Below are 22,613 nucleotides of genomic sequence, written 5' to 3' on the forward strand. Positions count from 1 at the left end.
ACACACACACACCCCTACCTGTAACACACACACACACACACACAAACACACATGTACCTGTAACACACACACACACACCTACCTGTAACACACACACACACACACACACACACCTACCTGTAACACACACACACACACACACACACACCTACCTGTAACACACACACACACACACACACACACACCTACCTGTAACACACACACACACACACACACACCTACCTGTAACACACACACCCACCCACACACACACCTACCTGTACACCACACCACACACACACACACACCTACCTGTAACACACACACACAACACCACCACACACACACTACCTGTAACACACACACACACACACACCACCACCCTACCTGTAACAACACCACACACACACCTATTCTAACTCTAACACACACACACACACACACACTCAACTAATCTACCTGTAACACACACACACACACACACACTCCTATTCTACCTGTAACACACACACACACACACACACCTATTCTACCTGTAACACACACACACACACACAAAGAATCAAACTCTAACACACACACACACACACACCCCTACCTGTAACACACACACACACACACACACATCTACCTGTAACACACACACACACACACACATCTACCTGTAACACACACACACACACACACACATATTCTACCTGTAACACACACACACACACACACCTATTCTAACTGTAACACACACACACACACACCTATTCTACCTGTAACACGCACACACACACACACACCCTCCTACACACACACACACACACCCTTTCTACCTGTAACACACACACACACACACACCATCTACCTGTAACACACACACACACACACACACCTATTCTACCTGTAACACACACACACAAACACACACACCATTCTACCTGTAACACACACACACACACACACACCTATTCTACCTGTAACACACACACACACACACACACCCCTACCTGTAACACACACACACACACACACACAACAACCTGTAACACACACACACACACACACACACAACAACCACAAACACACACACACACACACACACACAACTCCATGTAACACACACACACACACACACCTATCTACCTGTAACACACACACACACACACACACACCTATTCTACCTGTAACACACACACACACACACACACCTATTCTACCTGTAACACACACACACACACACACACCTATTCTACCTGTAACACACACACACACACACACACCTATTCTACCTGTGACACACACACACACACACACCTATTCCTACCTAAACACACCACACACATCTACCTGTAACACACACACACACACACACACACACCCCTACCTGTAACACACACACACACACACACCCCTACCTGTAACACACACACACACACACCCCTACCTGTAACACACACACACACACACACACACACCTACCTGTAACACACACACACACACACCTACCTGTAACACACACACACACACACACACACACACACACACACACACACACACCTACCTGTAACACACACACACACACACCTACCTGTAACACACACACACACACCTACCTGTAACACACACACACACACCTACCTGTAACACACACACACACACACACACCTACCTGTAACACACACACACACACACACACCCCTACCTGTAACACACACACACACACACACACCTACCTGTAACACACACACACACACACACACACCTACCTGTAACACACACACACACACACACACACACACACACACACTGTAACACACACACACACACACACACACACACACCTACCTGTAACACACACACACACACACACACACACACACACACCTACCTGTAACACACACACACACACACCTACCTGTAACACACACACACACACCTACCTGTAACACACCACACACACACAACCCCTACCTGTACACACACACACACACACACCTCCCTTTAACACACACACACACACACACACCCCTACCTGTAACACACACACACACACACACACACACACATCTACCTGTAACACACACACACACACACACGCACACACCTACCTGTAACACACACGCACACACATCTACCTGTAACACACACACACACACACATCTACCTGTAACACACACACACACACACACACACCCCTACCTGTAACACACACACACACACCCCTACCTGTAACACACACACACACACACACCCCTACCTGTAACACACACACACACACACCCCTACCTGTAACACACACACACACACACCCCTACCTGTAACACACACACACACACACACACCCCTACCTGTAACACACACACACACACCCCTACCTGTAACACACACACACACACATCTACCTGTAACACACACACACGCACACATCTACCTGTAACACACACACACGCACACATCTACCTGTAACACACACACACGCACACACCTACCTGTAACACACACACACGCACACATCTACCTGTAACACACACACACACACACACACACACACACACACACACACATCTACCTGTAGCACACACCTACCTGTAACACACACACACACACACACATCTACCTGTAAAACACACACACACACAAACACACATCTACCTATAACACACACACAATCTATCTGTAACACACACACATCCACCTGTAACACACACACATCCACCTGTAACACACATACCTATTCTACCTGTAGCAAACACACAGGCACCTAATCTACCTCTCTTTCTCTCTCTCACTCACACACACACACACACACACACACACACCCCTATTCTACAGTACCTGTCTCTCTCACACACCCCTATTCTACCTTTAACACACACACACACACCTATTCTACCTGTAACTAACACACACACACCTATTCTACCTGTAACTAACACACACACACACACACCTATTCTACCTGTAACTAACACACACCTATTCTACCTGTAACTAACACACACACACATCTTTTCTACCTGTAACTAACACACACACATCTTTTCTACCTGTAACTAACACACACACACCTATTCTACCTGTAACTAACACACACACACACACACACACACACACCTATTCTACTTGTAACTAACACACACACACACACACCTATTCTACCTGTAACTAACACACACACACACACACACACCTATTCTACCTGTAACTAACACACACACACACACCTATTCTACCTGTAACTAACACACACACACACACCTATTCTACCTGTAACTAACACACACACACACACCTATGCTACCTGTAACTAACACACACACACACACCTATTCTACCTGTAACTAACACACACACCTATGCTACCTGTAACTAACACACACACCTATGCTACCTGTAACTAACACACACACATCTTTTCTACCTGTAACTATTATATACACACACCTATTCTACCTGTAACACACACACACACACACACACCCCTATTCTACCTGTCTCTCTCTCACTCACACACCCACCCACACACACACCCCTATTCTACCTGTAACACAAACCCACCCACCCACACAAACACACCCCTATTCTACATTTGACTAATAGACACACACACACACACACACACACACTATGCCAATGCCTTTAGTCTCCATCACATGTAAGGGGGAAACTACAAGGTGGACTTGAGAGACTTTGGTGGTTTATATTCGTGTGTCTGTAAAATCTCTTCATCTAACACAGATAAGCAGCAGTAAACCCTTGTGCTGAGCTGGTGTATTATTCACTGTTCATCCTCTAATCTCTAATTATCTAACATTCTCCATCATTTGTCTTCTCAGTTTATATAACTTTGGGATTTTATCTTTTATCTACGCCAAGCGAAGTGAAGTGAAGTGTCTGTAGGACCCAGCCCTGAAATAACTGACCTTTAGGTGACGCAGGTCTCAGATGCAGATTCTGCTGCACTTCCTCATTCCATTGTGTTACCTACGTTGTGTTTAGACAGGTGAACGTAGCAGTTCTAGGAACAGTCCTCGTAAAAATACCTTCCTACTCAGTCAGGACAAAGTTCAGAGAAGTAGAACTGCACTTGCACTGTAATGTATTTTGGGCAGAACAACGTTTTGCAAGCAACATTCTTACTATCCTGCATATTCTTCCGGACAAAAGTTCGGCGCGTAACTTGTCCCACAGCTTTTGTCCTAGACCCATGAATGACATGTCAAATCGACCGGCTCGTTGAGGAGAGGTGTGCTATGACTTTTCTAAGTGATCCGAGTACCGGTACTTCCGGTACTGGGTCTCAAAGTGGCCTTTTTTCCCATAGACTCCCATTATAAACTTTGTAGGTTTATAACTCGCCATGCTTTCGAACTATCTACACCAGGGGTCGGCAACCCGCGGCTCCGGAGCCGCAAGTGGCTCTTTCATCCCTCTGCTGCGGCTCCCCGTAGATTTGGAAAATAAATATTTCATTTAATTTTTTTATTTTTGTTAGTTAGTTTTTAAAAAAAATGTAATTCTAAATTCTAAGACCATGATGCTCTTGTAACAAAATAAACCGTGTTTAATTTTTTTTTTTTTGGTCGCTCAAAATATGCGTCATAACTGCCGACTTGCGAAATCCGACACACAGAAGCAGACGCAGTTTTGGTTTGCTGCAGCCGGCAAGTAAATTTTTTTATGTCATGCAGGGCGTTCAAGTGTCACGCATTGAGAGTGACAGACACGCATTTGGGTCTTTTCTCACGCTCTCCCGCCGCGCATCATATTCTCACGCAGAAAAAACTTTTTGACTATTATATATTTAATAAGCCGCAGCGCCCAAAACGTATCAGTCCGCACCGCTGTCTCTTCTGTGGAACCGGGCAGGAATCAAGCGCGTCTCAGTTCTTAGTCGAGCCTGACACTTATCATCCAATCAAAAAAGAGGCTACACAACAGCCAATCAGAAAATAGCACTATCGGGGAAAGATTTAACGCAACATCCAATGAAAGCGAGGGGTTGGAGAGGTCACGCTTGCCTGTTTTCAAAACTTGAGAGCCCTGGTCATGAATACGAAGGACTCAATTATATATTAAACATTTTATTTGAAAGTAACCTTCAACCCAGCGTCTTTTTTCTTAAGGTTAGTTCAAACTGTTCAAAATATTTTTGTTTGCCTGCAGAAATAAAATTGCGTTTAATCGGTAGCAGTTAATTGATTTCATAAATGCAACACACACCGTTTTTTTCTATACTTTCCATAAAGGTAAAAAACGATAAATGCAGTGTTGTCTTCATTTTAGATGTCAAAAGGGTTTTGTGGCTCCCTGTGTTTATTTTCTGTGGGAAACGGGTCCAAATGGCTCTTTGAGTGTTTAAGGTTGCCGACCCCTGATCTACACCAAACTCGGCCGGCTCCTTTAGGGTGATACTCTGAACAGAGGTTTAAATTGGTGCACCGACTGGCTTTCCGGTTGTCCCGCAGCCCCGCCCCTAAAATATGCAAAATCAAAATTTAGCACAACATGGACATGTGACATATCAAATCACTCAGCACGATGAGGGGAACTTGCCACATGCAAGCACCATTCACATTTTCTTCAGGAAATGTACGTTCTAGTTCCTTGTAAATATTGTTTTTGATGCATGCAGCAGCGACGAGCAGAGCACCGCACGTTTACTTCCTTTTTTTCCCCGTAACTAATCGCAGACTCGATTTTTTTTTTATTTTCTCCATCAATACCCTTGTTGTTACATGATCAGGAAGGAAGCGTTGAGGGCTGCTTAAGAGAGTCTTTTGTTGCGGCAGAGCAAATGGCTTTTTATTTGGCAAACAAGGTGACGAATAAGAATGAGGCTCCGCTGCGGCATCAGCAGAGTCGCAGGAAGTGCTGTGATTGACTCACGAGCACCTGTGGCTGGAATATACTGAATGACTTTGCTGATGTCGTCGTCTTGGAAGCGAACCCAGTGTTGAAAGGGTTCAGGAGGATTTGGGTTACATGTGCTGCTAAAGAAATAGCCAGAGTTTTTACCCTTAAATGATTTGAGGCTTATGGATTGGACTAAACGTCGCTCTTCTGCACTGTAAACATCAATTATATAAAATAATATCTCAAAAAAATCCTGATAATTAATTTTTAATGTTTTTTTTGTTTTGTTTTGTTTTAAATCCTTCGACGGGGCATCCGATTCCCTTTAGATTCGCTCTACCTCCCGTCAGATGTTCATGCGTCCGCTCGGCACGCGATGGGATATTTTCACAGCTCAGAACAAGTTGGACATTAATGAAAGCAGATGATAAGACCTGAAGGGATGGGATTGATCCGAAACAGCGTTTCCTGTTACATCCAGAAACAATCACTGATAAAGTTTACGATGAAGGTCACGGGAACATTCTGAATTCAAATCAGCGATCGCCTCTGGTCGTAAAATACAGCTTGTTGCTGGAATGAGAGCTTGTACTATAAGTCAACATGTGATCTGTGATATCAGCTCTATTTTGTTAGACGTTATAAAAATTCTATAAGTCAGGTGGTTGTTGTTAAACCTCTGTGATTCTGCTAACCATAACACCTTAATTGTTTGTGTTTATTGTTTTATCACAGCGTCTGTTTATCTCTGTATGTCACTACTGAGTTCCGGGTACTGTGATAAGTCGAACCAGTTTCCTCCATCTTCTCCCATCTTCCCCTACGTGTTGTTGAGCGTTTATCTTGCAGTTAACTCAGGCTTCTTTTGGTCTTTAAGGTTAACAAGCGTCTTGACGCGCATTTATTTATTTTATTTATTTGCATAGTCCATTTGCAACTCTCACAGTGACCACGTCAGAGACTGTTCTGTTAAAATCGCTGTACTTCAAGGGACATAATTAAAGCAAAGAAAATTATTCAGTAATATGAGTCAGCGATAAAAGGTCTGGTTTGATTTCAGGATGTATTTTAAAACCTGATGTATCTCCGAAATTTGGACGATATTCGGATTCCAGTCCACCAGGACAGGAAATTCCAGTTTTCCAAAAGATGATTTTTTTCTCAAGGTCTGTAATATGGGAGTCATTACACACGGATGTGACAAGTTACCTTGGTGCGATTTTATTTCATTTATTAGAAGTCCAGAATGTGGGTATTATTAACCCTTTAGTCCACCTGTACATTGCTGAAACCACAAAAAATGCAATTTTAAAGTGTCACCCTGAACAAGACTGCAGGTTCTAAATAAATATTTCACACCGTTCTTCTTCCGTCTCCACAGTCTTTGGCATCCGCCGTGGTGCAGGTCTACGCAGCAGACGGAAACTCATCCTGGACCAAAAAATGCTGTGGTGTGGCCTGTCTGGTGAAAGACAACTTTCAGCGATCGTACTTTATCAGGGTATTGGATATCAAAGTAAGTTCACATCCGATATTTTAGATACTACAGTATATTGGCTTCTATCCATCAAGTATTAAGCAACAATCTTCTTCCCTTCAAGATTTTATGCTCATTTTGGCTATTCCTTGGGTAGTGTTACAGTTTTACATTAATCACAGTCACAGTGTAGTATTTGTTAGTATCTCACCACTGACTTCCAAACTGGAGTGTGACTCAACCCCACTGAACACCGGAACAGCCTCCGCACCCCAGACCTCCGCACCCCAGACCTCCTCACCTAACACCAGTGTTTGATTTCACTAGAGCTCTTGTAGCTGAACGATCACAAATCCCCACATCCAGGCTCCAACATCTACAGTAGTGGAAAGCCTTCACAGAAGAATGGAGTAAATAATAAAATCACAGAGGTTTTGATGAAGATGTTTAAAAAGCACAAACGGATCTGATGTTCAGTGTGCACATACTTGGAGTTTACTCGAATCTGCCGACGCCGGAGTCAGTTTTCTCTTTTTCCCTTCATTTGGGTTCGGTTTGTTCTTAATGGTAGATCATAGCACACTATGTGGTTAGCCAAAAGAGCCATGCTGCAAAAATTCTGCTCATGTCGCTGATGTCTGAATCTCTCAGAAGCCAAAGACAGGCGTCAGCTATGTGCTTTACGGCCTTGGCTTTAACCGTCTGTACAGTATGATGCCACATTGCCATTTTTGACACAACACCCACAACTGGCAAATTTTGTGTCAAAATTGGTCCCAGCCTTGCAGCGTGAGCAGTATAGTATTCGCAATCTCTTTAGTGAGCTGCTGGGACTGATTCATACAGCAAGAAGCTCAGAAAGCATCCTAAGTTTCACTCTAGATGAATTATGACCTTCCATCAGACATGTATACAGGGCCACACGTTCTTGCTAATGAATGAATAGTAAGCAGGATGGATGTAGCTCGGTTTGGTGATTATTTCTGGCTTGTTTTTTGGCCTGTGTCTGATTTATCATTTTTAGTACCATCAGTTTTTTAATTATCCAGCACTGCTAAAAATCCCATTTTAGCCACAAAAGAGTCCCTGAGTAATGTGGATGATTTTGGCTATACTGTAAGTGATGCTCACTGCTGCTTGTGGATTGGGTGAGTAATATGGAATGATACTCCATGGACCCAGGATATCTGCCACGGTTCTTTGTCATTCATAGCAGGTGCTGTATGCTTCAAGGACAATGACAATATTTATTGCATGTGCTGCATTATACATCACAGAGTGACGTTTTTGGATTCCGCACTCTGCATGCATGCTTACAATAATTTTCTCACTGCTCCTGCTGATTATCCGGGGGTTATTTAACGATAACCTGCATAAATAACATCCTCAAAGTTTACCCAACCCTTCGGCAGTTTATTTAGTTGACCACAGACCCGATGTACGTCTCTAGTCTTGGTCTAAGCCTATCGATAGAAGGCTGACGAGATCCCTCACATGGATTACATCAGCTGTGTTTGACACCTTGCCATTAGACCAGAATCTAGTCACTTGCATTTGATGTTTTAAAGTGCTGACCTATTCATAGATACAGGCAGTTTTATAGCACACAGTTTTGAGGTTATTACATTATTAAACATTCAACAGAAATGTATTTAGTTTAGTGTTTTGGAAAGGCTACCTCCCCTTTAAATAGCCAATAGCATTTAGCTTACCTCAAAGTCTAGTCCAATCCAAACCAACATCCAACGTTCGCTGGATAAAAAAATGGATTGAACATCATCTCATAGTAGCTGTAATAACCTTTACAGTTTAAAGCAGAGAATAAACTGGCTCGCTGCTAGCGTTTAGACAACCTTAAGGCGAACATAGTGATACTGAAAGCCACAAAACCGATCTGCAGATCAAGTTAAAAAATAGTTAAAAAAAAGTAAAGTAGATGTTTGAGAGAGTATTGAGAGGTGTTTTTTTATGCATATGACGTGTAAAGAAGGGATTATTTACTATAATTTGATGGATTCGCAATTGTCTTGTACTGTTGAGTGTACAGTAAGACGTTTAATTACGTATGTCATAAACTCTACAGGATCTAGTGACACTTTGCACGGCTGTCTAAAAAATGCGAGTACTCTGCACGTAGTACTTTCACAGCGTGAAGACTAAATTAGAGTCTTAGACCAGATCATATTATAATAACTGTGTCTGACTCACCTTTACGGCTGGGAACAAGACGTTTCCTTGTGGAGCCTTCCTGAAAATATTACTAAATAAATAAGCGTACTTTTATAATATACAGTATGCACACTGGTCAGTGCTATTTTGTGTATTTTGTCTTATATTGTCTGTTTGCACTGTCTTTTGTCTCGCACTGCTGCAATAGGTTGCACACGCAGCACTTTATGTGACTAGGACTTATCTCCTTAGCCGTGTGTTGTTTTATGTCGTTTTTATGTAGCACCGCTGGAGAAACGTCATTTTTTCATTTCACTGTGTACTGCGTCAGGTACATATGGATGAACTGACAATAAAAGCTTCTTGACCTGAGTAATGTAATGCTTCCATGCTTTTCCAGGATGGCCGAACCTTGTTTGAGCAGGAGCTCTACAACAACTTTGTAATGAACAGTTCCAGACCCTACTTCATGACCTTTGCAGGAGATGTAAGTTTTTATACCTTTATATATAAAGCTTTAACCGCGTGCGTGGTACTGTACGATATTAGGCATTGTAAATTATTAAAGTGTTGTTCACTTTTACATGACTCGAGACTTCTATTCCTCCGAAGCGCTATTAAGTGTGCCGAGAGGTTCTAGTAGACGACGTTACATTGATTTAATGTTAGATGCTAGAACGCTAACAAGAAGTTCGAAAAGTTTACAGCCTACTATACAAACCCAAACGCAGTGCTTGGTTTAAATGATGAATAGAGTTTGTTTTAATAATAGATTTAAGAGATATTGTTTTATTATCTTTTTATACAGCATCATGTGAGAGATCAGTTCATTTGGTTTTGTATGTTGATCTTGCTGTAATAGGTGACTGAGCATACTGTAAGCTTTCGTTGTCTTTAAGCAGGGTCTCCGATTTATAAAAGCTAATGTTGACATATAAAATCACCAAAACAAACACGCCCCTAACCCAAATGGGTCCCACCCCTGTATCGATAGCTCCGCCCACACATACATACGTAACCCAGGTAACTAACGGAAAGAAATGTGTCTATCATAGCTGAAGGGAAGAACAATACAATTGTAGATAAACAAACAAGCAAAAATGACACACAAGCATAATCATGTAAAGGACAAAGGCATATATTAGTTCTGTGTAACAAAGCAAAACCAACGTTACTCACCTATCGAGAAGGAAAAAAAGCGCCTCGGCGTCTTAAGTAAAGTTGAGTTTCCCGAGTCGATAACTCCTGAGCTAAACGCTGTTACTACATAAGACGCGGTTGTAGCTGCCTCTCTACATTACTGCGATAGAAAAGAGGTGTTATTTGTGTAGTAACAGCGTTTAGCTCAGGAGTTATTGACTCGGGAAACTCCAACCTGTGAATATGTGGCCGACTTCCTGCTCCTTCAGTTCTCTCCAGCGCTGGAAAGCTGATCCTATATTAACACGTCCTACTTCTTGCCTTATCGTAAGTCTTTCTTCGCTTTCTTTCTTTGTTTTTATCCTCCATGTCGATGTTAAAACCGCTTTCTGCTAATGTCACACATGCGCACTGAACACTCTCTCCGCCGCATATTGACAAGCCCCGCCCCTTTCTGCTCATTGGCTACACGTTTGTTTTGATTTTTGTTTATTATTCGGCCCGACTCAGTTTTCCGAAGCATTTCTCAAAAATCGGAGACCCTGCCTTTAAGTGATGTCTAAAAGTTTGTGAGTAAAGAGCTCGTATGGAAATGAGCGTGTCATGAATAGCGGATGATTAGCGATGACCTATTTCAAGGCTTCTATTTCCACACTTTGTAGAAGTAGCAAATATTTTCTACTTGCACAACATCTTATTAGCTTTTATACAGTGTTTTTGATCAATTCATTTTTACCCCAAAACAGAACTGTCAGATTGGACTCAACTTTGCAGACGAGCAAGAAGCCAAGCAATTCAGAGTAGCGACCAACGACTTGACGTCAAGAAGAAATCGGAAAACCGGTAAGCACTGGCTGAGATCCATGCCCGATATTCATTATGTCACAAAAGTGCATCTGTTTTCACCTTAAGATCAAGGTTCCTATTTTCTTGAATACGGCAGAACAAATGTACAGACAAATCAGCACAAACTGCAAAGTCATTTACATCCCTGTGCATTAAGCAGACAAAACACATCCCTGTACACAAGGCTGTGTGATTGTGTTTGTGCTTCAGGAATCTTCCTCTCTGTAAAAATCCAGCTAGGATCTTAATTAAATACTGTGACACTTTAACTGTATTAATTATATCTTTTTAAACACAAGAATCTCTCTCTCTTTCTCTCTCTCTGTCTCTGTCTTTCTCTGTCTCTCTGTTTCTGTCTCTTTCTCTGTCTTTCTCTTTCTCTCTGTCTCTCTTTCCCTCTCTCTGTTTCTGTCTTTATCTTTCTCTCTCTCTCTCTCTGTCTGTCTGTCGGACTCTCTCCCTCTCTCTCTCTCTGGTGCTTGCTAGAACGTCTCTTTCTTTATGTCTCCATTGCATGCTCTCTCTCTCTCTCTCTCTCTCTCCCTCTCTCTCTCTCTCTCTCTCTCCCTCTCTTGTTTCACTGTCTCACACTTCATTCTCATGCTCTTTGAAGGTTCTTTGAAGTCTTTGCAGCTCTATGGACTCCAACCAAGACAGCCTGCTTATGATTACCTTTACTCATAACTTTGTTTTTTCTTCTTCTTCCTGAACTGTTTCCTTCGTTAGTTTCTTCTGCGTGTCTCTGCTGACTCACCAGGTTATGACCACATGATGCATCCATAACAGCTGCTTGTGATTGGTGTGTTCAATCTATGAAAGCGTGTCCTGACAGAAATTTCACAAAAGAAACCTCAGCTTCTCTCATCTAAAATAAATACATAAATACATACATACATACATACATACATACATACATACATACATACATACACACTGTGAACTATATATAAATCTTAATTTTTTACTATATTAATTCTTTTTTTCTCCTTATGTTTAACTTCTGTTCTATGTTTATGTTCTGTAAAGCTGCTTTGAGACGAAGCCCATTGTGAAAAGCGCTATACAAACAAACTTGTATTGAATTGAATCTCAGTACATGATGCTAAAAGTGCACTAACGACTCTTTTTGTATAACATAATCATGGTTACTTTGCTTCTGCTTTTCAGAAAGAAGAGCCGAGCCACCAAATGGTAGGTTGAGTTTTAATCCAAACTTGTGCCACCACTTCCTTATAAAGTTCCCTCCTGTTGCTTAAATGTTAGACTTAGAGACAGTCGTTTAAACAGAAACCCAGACACAGTGCAAATGAGCACTTTAAACCTTTTTTAATACATGCATACAAATATATATATATATATATATATATATATATATATATATATATATATATATATATATATATATATATATATATATATATATATATTTATATTTATATTCACACACACACACACACACACACACACACACACACGCGCGCGCGCGCGTGCACACACAATGTAAAAAATATATATATATATATACACACACACACACACACACACACACACAAAATTGACTCCAGGCAGGGGGGGACTTCTAATTGGCTCTGTCATAATTTCCTTGAAATCTTCCCAGAGAGCAGCTTAAATCAACGTTCACTCATGTACTTACTAGTAGAAAGAAGAAACTCACACAGCACAAAGGGTCTCCAGTTTCTCCAACTAGAACATGTATAGCAGGTCAACTGACATGCATGTTAATGTTAGCATAACACTGAGCATACCCCTAAACACCAGTGCTGTTGAGAATAAAACAAACAAAAAGCCAGAGGTACCTCTAAAGAAGTCCAATACGCCCACAGCTTGTATAAAAAGTGTGAGGAATGCAGTATTGGAACATGTGTCCTCTGGCCTGATGAGATCCGGTCCCTGTGGGGAAGCATGGTGGTGGTAGCATCATGTTATGGATATGCTTTACATCAGCAGGGCCTGGTTAACTAGTCAGGCTTGGGGGCAACATTTTATGGAGACAAATTAACATACCGACAGGTCACAGTAACCAGAAGCATGCAGTCCAAAGTTACACTACAACAAAGTGGCTCAAAATATTGTGAATGTTAGAATGAATCAGTCAGATCCTTGTTCTCAATAGAGCCTGTGATTTTGTTGCAAAACCTGACCAGAGGCCTCAACCTAGTCTGACAGCGAAGAATAATGAGCAGCGGGCAAAATAACTGGGGACTAAATGTTGTTCATTTCAAAAAGGCAAATGCTAAAAGGTTTAACAGCTTTGTAGTTACCGGGTTGTTTCAGGCATCTCGACGTGTCTTTTAAAAATGCTTTTGTACTCTGCAATTTTATAAGAAAATGATGCTAGTACATTTTTCCTTTACCTGTTTCTCAAGATAATTGCTGACAGCCAGCATTCCTTTCTTCCCATGTCTGAAATCAGTTGTCTATTGCATTGTGTTACTGACGTACACAATAAAATCGGTATTTAAAAAAACAACTACCTTGGTTTGCCTAAGATATGAACAGAGTAATATGTACATACGGCTGTCTAAACAAATACCCTTTGCGGCTGAACTATAAATGTGACCATGTTCTAGCGCTAACAGAAATGTGTCCTTTAGTCGCAGAACCTACACTGCCGATGGCAACGGTGGACATCAGGAACACTGAGATCAACAACACTCGACATACCAACAATTATCAAGGCAACAATAACCTCCCCAGCAACTTCAGACGAGATAAGGCCAAAGGCAAAAACAAAAAGAAGAAAATCTCAAAGTCTGAAATTGGCTTGCCCAGCAACTTCAGGTGGGTCTGTTATTTAATTATGTCATGTGGAGAAACTACAAAAATTCCTCCTGGTTATGTTGTCTTACGGATTATATTAGTAAGATTCCACTTTTGGATTTTTTGGGGTTTTTTTGTGTGTGGTGGTGTTGTTTTTTAATGTACCATATTTTCCGCACTATAAGACGCATCTAAGAGCCTTAAATTTTCTCAAAAATCAGCCGTGCGCCTAATAATCCTGTGCGCCTTGTGTGGGCACGGAGTTCCAAAAATCTGTAAAAATGTTGTGGGACTTTGGTAAGCGCTCCGCTTGGTTGACTGTCGGACCGTTTCCCGCTGACACAGGGACGTAATACATACACTACGTACGCTGGCAGCGATAAACCAATCAGAGGACATTATGTAATACGTACAGTACGTACGCTTCCCTCCGCCACGCCTCCGGTAGGTACAGTATAACTACCAGTATGTTGCAGAACAACAATTGTTTCCACCATTATGCGCTCCACTCTCCAGTCCAGTAGGTGGCGGTAAATGCACCTTAAGTTGGTTTGCCATCCACCAATAAAAATCAGATGCTTACAAGGCACAATACAAACTACAGGCTATCAGTTACACGGTTGTAAATGGGAATAGAGCAGCTGAAAGAATTCAACATCAATGTATCTATGGTTCGGAAGTGGAGGAAGCAAGAAAATGTACTGCGCCAAGTTAAGAAGACACAGTAGATGAGGACTTTGATGGATTTGTGGGAGAAGATTGATTAAAAAATAATGTGTGTGTTGTTAAATAGTAGAATAAAGTTCAACTAAACTTGCTGTTTTGCTTCTGTTACCTTTTTTTGTGGACCGTACGTTTTAGCATGCGCCTTATAACACGGTGCGCCGTATGGTGCGGAAAATACTGTGTTTCCTCAACGTTGCATTAAATACATGCTGATAGATGAATAGATCCCCAACCCTCGTAGTCTCCTGAACTTGGAGGATGTGCACCAGATGTTGGGTTGACTGTTGGACATGTAGTATAATACTAGGAGCCTGATCTTTGTGTATTTTTTTTCTGTCAGGCATGTTGGACATGTAGGCTGGGATCCTAACACAGGATTTGATGTAAGTTTTTATAAACCTTTTTTTTTATTTTTGTTGTCCATAAGTCATTATATTAATGTTCTACTTTCTGCAGTAAACTTTTATACTGACTGGGTAGCTGTTCAGGAGATGTGAAGTTCCATAAGCACATAATCAGACTCATAAAACAGTTCAACTTTAGCTAACATGTTAACAAAATAGATGAATAAACTACATGGAAATGAATTCCTAGCTTTAAAGGTCACAAGTGCAGAGTGTGTGTGTGTGTGTGTGTGTGTGTGTATGTGTGTGTGTGTGTGTGTGTGTGTTATTCCTGTAATTTTACTACATATATAAAGTATATGGATGTCATATAGTATGTTGTGTTTGATGCCATAGAATGCAAACTGATAGATTTTAAATTAGTTGAGTTTTTTCCCCTCATTCCCAATTATTTGCTTTCTTGTACATTCCCAGGTTAATAATCTAGACCCAGAACTGAAGAACCTGTTTGACATGTGCGGTATTTCTGAAGTCCATCTAAAGGACAAGGAGACGTCAAAAGCCATATATGATTTTATTGAGAAAAAAGGAGGAGTGGAGGCTGTAAAGAACGAGTTTCGTAGACAAGGTAAGAGTGAGTCTATATCTTTGTGTGCCTTTTAAGCATAACATTCTTTACCTTTACTTATTATAATGCTTAATGCTAACAGTATAGTAGAGATTATATAGGAGGGTTATATTTTGTTTGCGTTTATCTCCTTCAAGCCCCTCCCCCTCCTCCCTCTCGTGGTGGTCCTCCCCCACCTCCACCCCCTTCCCGTGGACGAGGAGCTCCACCTCCGCCACCTCCAATCAGAGCTCCTGCTTCTGCTCCTCCTCCTCCTCCTCCTCCTTCTAGACCGGGCATAGGATTCCCACCTCCTCCTCTTCCAAGCCGAGGCCCCCTTCCACCTCCACCCATGCCTGCCTCCATGGCTCCACAGGCTCCACCTCCTCCACCTCCCCCACTCTCTGCCGGAGGAGCAGCTCCTCCTCCTCCTCCTCCACCACCACCTCCACCCCCAGGACCACCTCCACTCAATCTCGCTCTCCCAGGATCTGGTTCAGAGGGAAGGTCTGGGCTCCTGGACCAGATCAGAGAGGGGACGGCGTTGAAGAAATCAAGAGAACAAGAGAAGTTGGAAACAGACGGAGGTGGACGAGGTGCACTTTTAGACCAAATTCGACAGGGCACCAAGCTCAAAACAGTGAGTTCTCATGTGCTGCTTCACCATCAGTCATTTCTGGATCAGGAATGTTTTAATTGATATTACAGAGGGCTTTACATTCATCTATAGTTTCATTATTGTGTTATTGTCTCAATTAAGTATACTTAAGCTCATCTATAATGATAATGATTATGATTATATAGAGCTGCAGGGATTGTGGATATTTTTATGACCTTCATTCTGGTTCCCTTAACAAAAAGCCAGTGGAAAATAAGCTCTCTGTCCAACAAAAGGTTTATGATCCTGATACGTTTTGTTCATCAAGATATCAATAAAAAAAAGCTAAAGTTCTGACAACTCTTTAACTTTATTTAAAAACATCTTCCCTGATAAGGATCCTCTGTGCTTTTTAAGTGCAGGAATCTGAGTTGAAACAGTTTAAGTGTATACGAGGCTGTAGTAGATGAGATTTCATGTTCGTGGTGATGTTTAATGTCTCAGAAAGCCTCAGTAGTAACTCGGTAACTTAGCCACCTGTGCGTATCGCACGACAAAAAATCACTAGTGGGGTTTTGCTGATGTATTGTATGTTGTAGAATAAAGCAGTGTATATATTGAGCTTGTGTTCACTCTTAGGCTTTTCACTAAAAAAAAAAAACAATTCAGGAAACTTCAGGACGACGGAACCGGAAGTGCAAAAATGTTACTGGATTTTAGGACTCGTACATCAGACCTCGGATTCTGATTAAACTTATATAAATAGCAATGTTTATTTAAAAAAAGGGATGAAAATGGAATTATTGAATAAGTATACACATCTATTAATTATTACTTGAGTGGAATGGGGTGTGGATAGAGTATTATTATTATTATTATTATTATTATTATTATTATTATGACTGCTACTGCTAATAATAATACTTCCCCTAGTGGAATAACTGCCCCGCTATTCTCGTGATACTCGGCAGCCTTCTGCACATCATCGTGTGTAGAAATGCATATATATGTTTAAGAAGCGTTTGGATTGGAATGGTGTTGATTTCTAGAAAAGAAAATCGAAATGTTACATTATAGTAGTGTTAAAGTACAGATGTAAATAGCAGAAGAAACAAAGGAGTATATTTAAAAAAGATATTTATTGAACAGTCCCATTCTGTCTGACCGACTGTTTGTGACTGCTGTGGTTTTGTAGGTAACAGATGGTCCTGAACCGGCACAAACATCTCCTGACCCTACAGCAGGGATAGTGGGAGCTTTGATGGATGTGATAAAGAAGAGGAGCAAAGCCATTCACTCTTCAGGTGTGTAACACACACATGTGCACGCACACACACAGCACTGTGCATCATGATGGTGAGACAATCTGACAAACTGGACCTTCACAATTGCTAAGTTCTAGCAAGATAATCTCTGCCTGTGTGAGTGTCTGTCCGTCTGTCTGCGCGTCTGCCTGTCTGCTGGTGCGTGCGTCTGTCTGCACGTGACTGCCTGTTTGCGCGTCTGTCTGTGTGCGTGCGTCTGTCTGCACGTGACTGCCTGTTTGCGCGTCTGTCTGTGTGCGTGCGTCTGTCTGCGCGTGACTGCCTGTTTGCGCGTCTGTCTGTGTGCGTGCGTCTTCGCATGCCTGTCTGTCTGTCTGTCTGTCTGTCTGCTTGTGCCTGTCTGTCTGTCTGTGTGTGCCTGTCTGTCTGTCTGTCTGTCTGCATGTGCCTGTCTGTCTGTCTGTCTGTCTGTCTGTCTGTCTGCGTGTGCCTGTCTGTCTGCGTGTGCCTGTCTGTCTGCGTGTGCCTGTCTGTCTGTCTGTCTGTCTGTCTGCATGTGCCTGTCTGTCTGTCTGCATGTGCCTGTCTGTCTGTCTGTCTGCGTGTGCCTGTCTGTCTGCGTGTGCCTGTCTGTCTGTCTGTCTGTCTGCATGTGCCTGTCTGTCTGTCTGTCTGTCTGTCTGTCTGTCTGTCTGCATGTGCCTGTCTGTCTGTCTGCATGTGCCTGTCTGTCTGTCTGTGTGTGCCTGTCTGTCTGTCTGCATGTGCCTGTCTGTCTGTCTGTCTGCATGTGCCTGTCTGTCTGTCTGTGTGTGCCTGTCTGTCTGTGTGTGCCTGTCTGTCTGCGTGTGCCTGTCTGTCTGTCTGTCTGCGTGTGCCTGTCTGTCTGTCTGTCTGCGTGTGCCTGTCTGCGTGTGCCTGTCTGCGTGTGCCTGTCTGCCTGTCTGCGTGTGCCTGTCTGCGTGTGCCTGTCTGCGTGTGCCTGTCTGTCTGCATGTGCCTGTCTGCGTGTGTCTGTCTGTCTGTCTGCGTGTGCCTGTCTGCGTGTGCCTGTCTGTCTGTCTGTCTGCGTGTGCCTGTCTGCGTGTGCCTGTCTGCGTGTGCCTGTCTGCGTGTGCCTGTCTGCGTGTGCCTGTCTGCGTGTGCCTGTCTGCGTGTGCCTGTCTGTCTGTCTGTCTGCGTGTGCCTGTCTGTCTGTCTGTCTGCGTGTGCCTGTCTGTCTGTCTGTCTGCGTGTGCCTGTCTGCGTGTGCCTGTCTGTCTGCGTGTGCCTGTCTGCGTGTGCCTGTCTGTCTGTCTGCGTGTGCCTGTCTGCGTGTGCCTGTCTGCGTGTGCCTGTCTGCGTGTGCCTGTCTGCGTGTGCCTGTCTGCGTGTGCCTGTCTGTCTGTCTGCGTGTGCCTGTCTGTCTGCGTGTGCCTGTCTGCGTGTGCCTGTCTGTCTGTCCGTCTGTCTGTGCCTGTCTGTCTGTCTGTCTGTCTACGTGTGCCTGTCTGTCTGTCTGTCTGCGTGTGCCTGTCTGTCTGTCTGCGTGTGCCTGTTTGTCTGTCCGTCTGTTTGCGTGTGCCTGTCTGTCCGTCTGTCTGCGTGTGTCTGTCTGCGTGTGCCTGTTTGTCTGTCTGTCTGTCCGCGTGTGCCTATCTGTCTGTCTGTGTGTGCCTGTCTGTCTGTCTGTGTGTGCCTGTCTGTCTGTCTGTCTGCGTGTGCCTGTCTGTCCGTCTGTCTGCGTGTGCCTGTTTGTCTGTCTGTCTGTCTGTGTGTGCCTGTCTGTCTGTCTGTGTGTGCCTGTCTGTCTGTCTGTGTGTGCCTGTCTGTCTGTCTGTCTGCGTGTGCCTGTCTGTCCGTCTGTCTGCGTGTGCCTGTCTGCGTGTGCCTGTCTGCGTGTGCCTGTTTGTCTGTCCCTCTGTTTGCGGTTGCTTGTCTGTCCGTCTGTCTGCGTGTGTCTGTCTGCGTGTGCCTGTCTGTCTGTCTGCGTGTGCCTGTTTGTCTGTCTGTCTGTCCGCGTGTGCCTGTCTGTCTGTCTGCGTGTGCCTGTTTGTCTGTCCGTCTGTTCGCGTGTGCCTGTCTGTCCGTCTGTCTGCGTGTGTCTGTCTGCGTGTGTCTGTCTGCGTGTGTCTGTCTGCGTGTGTCTGTCTGCGTGTGTCTGTCTGCGTGTGCCTGTCTGCCTGTCTGCGTGTGCCTGTCTGCGTGTGCCTGTCTGCGTGTGCCTGTCTGCGTGTGCCTGTCTGCGTGTGCCTGTCTGCGTGTGCCTGTCTGCGTGTGCGTGTCTGTCTGTCTGCGTGTGCCTGTCTGCGTGTGCCTGTCTGTCTGTCTGCGTGTGCCTGTCTGCGTGTGCCTGTCTGTCTGTCTGCGTGTGCCTGTCTGCGTGTGCCTGTCTGTCTGTCTGCGTGTGCCTGTCTGCGTGTGCCTGTCTGCGTGTGCCTGTCTGCGTGTGCCTGTCTGCGTGTGCCTGTCTGTCTCTGTCTGCGTGTGCCTGTCTGTCTGTCTGTCTGCGTGTGCCTGTCTGTCTGTCTGTCTGCGTGTGCCTGTCTGCGTGTGCCTGTCTGTCTGCGTGTGCCTGTCTGCGTGTGCCTGTCTGTCTGTCTGCGTGTGCCTGTCTGCGTGTGCCTGTCTGCGTGTGCCTGTCTGCGTGTGCCTGTCTGTCTGTCTGCGTGTGCCTGTCTGCGTGTGCCTGTCTGTCTGTCTGCGTGTGCCTGTCTGTCTGTCCGTCTGTCTGTGCCTGTCTGTCTGTCTGTCTGTCTACGTGTGCCTGTCTGTCTGTCTGTCTGCGTGTGCCTGTCTGTCTGTCTGCGTGTGCCTGTCTGCGTGTGCCTGTTTGTCTGTCCGTCTGTTTGCGTGTGCCTGTCTGTCCGTCTGTCTGTGCCTGTCTGTCTGTCTGTCTGTCTACGTGTGCCTGTCTGTCTGTCTGTCTGCGTGTGCCTGTCTGTCTGTCTGCGTGTGCCTGTCTGCGTGTGCCTGTTTGTCTGTCCGTCTGTCTGCGTGTGCCTGTTTGTCTGTCTGTCTGTCCGCGTGTGCCTATCTGTCTGTCTGTGTGTGCCTGTCTGTCTGTCTGTGTGTGCCTGTCTGTCTGTCTGTCTGCGTGTGCCTGTCTGTCCGTCTGTCTGCGTGTGCCTGTTTGTCTGTCTGTCTGTCTGTGTGTGCCTGTCTGTCTGTCTGTGTGTGCCTGTCTGTCTGTCTGTGTGTGTGCCTGTCTGTCTGTCTGTCTGCGTGTGCCTGTCTGTCCGTCTGTCTGCGTGTGCCTGTCTGCGTGTGCCTGTCTGTCTGTCTGCGTGTGCCTGTCTGTCTGTCTGCGTGTGCCTGTCTGCGTGTGCCTGTCTGTCTGTCTGCGTGTGCCTGTCTGTCTGTCTGCGTGTGCCTGTCTGCGTGTGCCTGTTTGTCTGTCCCTCTGTTTGCGGTTGCTTGTCTGTCCGTCTGTCTGCGTGTGTCTGTCTGCGTGTGCCTGTCTGTCTGTCTGCGTGTGCCTGTTTGTCTGTCTGTCTGTCCGCGTGTGCCTGTCTGTCTGTCTGCGTGTGCCTGTTTGTCTGTCCGTCTGTTCGCGTGTGCCTGTCTGTCCGTCTGTCTGCGTGTGTCTGTCTGCGTGTGTCTGTCTGCGTGTGTCTGTCTGCGTGTGCCTGTCTGCGTGTGTCTGTCTGCGTGTGCCTGTCTGCGTGTGCCTGTCTGCGTGTGCCTGTTTGTCTGTCTGTCTGTCCGCGTGTGCCTATCTGTCTGTCTGTGTGTGCCTGTCTGTCTGCGTGTGCCTGTCTGTGCATGTGTGTCTCTGTTCGCGTGCATGTCTCCCTGTCTGTCTCTCTGTTTGTCTGTCTCTGTGTGCACGTGTCTGTGTATGTGTTGTTTTTTTCTGTACTGTTTGTGTATAGTGAGTTCATTAGCATTTGATCCTCCAGTCTAACTTAAACAATTTTTCCACAGATGATGATGATGATGATGACGACGACGACTTTGAGGACGAGGAAGAGTGGGAAGAATAACAGCCCTTTCTTCCTTCAGCTGAACACACTAAAGTGACACTAAACTGTTTTCTGTCTCTAATTTGTACTTTGATTGCCGTGTACATGGTTCTCTCTTTACTTTTCTCTTCCTCTGAACTTTTCTGTGCATCTGAAAAGGCTTGCCGTGTTTTATTTTACTCAAGGTTTCTTTTTTCTTTGTTTCGTTTCCTTTCTGTTTTTTTCTTTTGCTCCATCTTTTACAGACAAGAAGTCGACGGAACTTCTACTAGACACACAAACACTATTTTCATACAGCATTCTTTTGTACCTCACGTTTTCTATATACAGATTCTAGTGTGGTGTCATTATTTTCGTAAAAGTTTGAATTGTATATTTTTACATACATTAAAGAGGAAATCTTCTATGTGAACCGAGAGAAATATCAGAGATATGCGAAATAACATTATCATGCTTGAGGATTTATTGCACCATCAGTTGCTATAGCAATTGTACTTTATGGTTCTGGTTCTCTTTCTTTTTTTCTTTTTTTTTAATTGACCCGAGACCCAGATATATTTTATTTCTGATATTCTGAGAATTGTTGCTTTATTGTAGTCAACTCGGTAAGCGTATATTTAATAATAAACTAAATGCAAACTTTTATCACACTAATGACAGATATGCCGTGATGCTTTACTAATTTCTCATCGAGATCCGTCATTAAACTGACTACAGGCTAAATGCAAACTTTTTACCTTTTGATTTGTCTAAGATTTATGTTTGTATCAGGAAACAGTGGAAATTGGATGTGTTGAGATGAGAGATATTAAATCGTGCACTCGGATAAATGTCAATATTTATAGTGTCTGTGTGTCTATCTTGATTCCTGTGCTGCTCAAGAATCCGTC

General features: G+C 43.9%; 1 protein-coding gene across 1 annotated transcript in view; it reads left to right on the forward strand.

Moving 5' to 3' along the window:
- The window catches only part of LOC113645843 (neural Wiskott-Aldrich syndrome protein-like), a 31,053-nt gene extending 8,494 nt beyond the window's left edge, over positions 1-22,559 (forward strand). The window contains exons 3-12 of the mRNA XM_047804280.1: positions 7,208-7,342; positions 9,873-9,959; positions 11,359-11,455; positions 12,626-12,649; positions 14,074-14,260; positions 15,306-15,348; positions 15,784-15,937; positions 16,075-16,556; positions 17,710-17,818; positions 21,686-22,559. Coding sequence (XP_047660236.1) covers positions 7,208-7,342; positions 9,873-9,959; positions 11,359-11,455; positions 12,626-12,649; positions 14,074-14,260; positions 15,306-15,348; positions 15,784-15,937; positions 16,075-16,556; positions 17,710-17,818; positions 21,686-21,744 — 1,377 coding nt within the window. The 3' untranslated portion in view covers positions 21,745-22,559. The remainder of the gene's footprint in view (positions 1-7,207; positions 7,343-9,872; positions 9,960-11,358; positions 11,456-12,625; positions 12,650-14,073; positions 14,261-15,305; positions 15,349-15,783; positions 15,938-16,074; positions 16,557-17,709; positions 17,819-21,685) is intronic.
- Positions 22,560-22,613: the final 54 nt, after the last annotated feature.

Source organism: Tachysurus fulvidraco, chromosome 19 (genome assembly GCF_022655615.1).
Source record: "Tachysurus fulvidraco isolate hzauxx_2018 chromosome 19, HZAU_PFXX_2.0, whole genome shotgun sequence".
Lineage (NCBI taxonomy): Eukaryota > Metazoa > Chordata > Actinopteri > Siluriformes > Bagridae > Tachysurus > Tachysurus fulvidraco.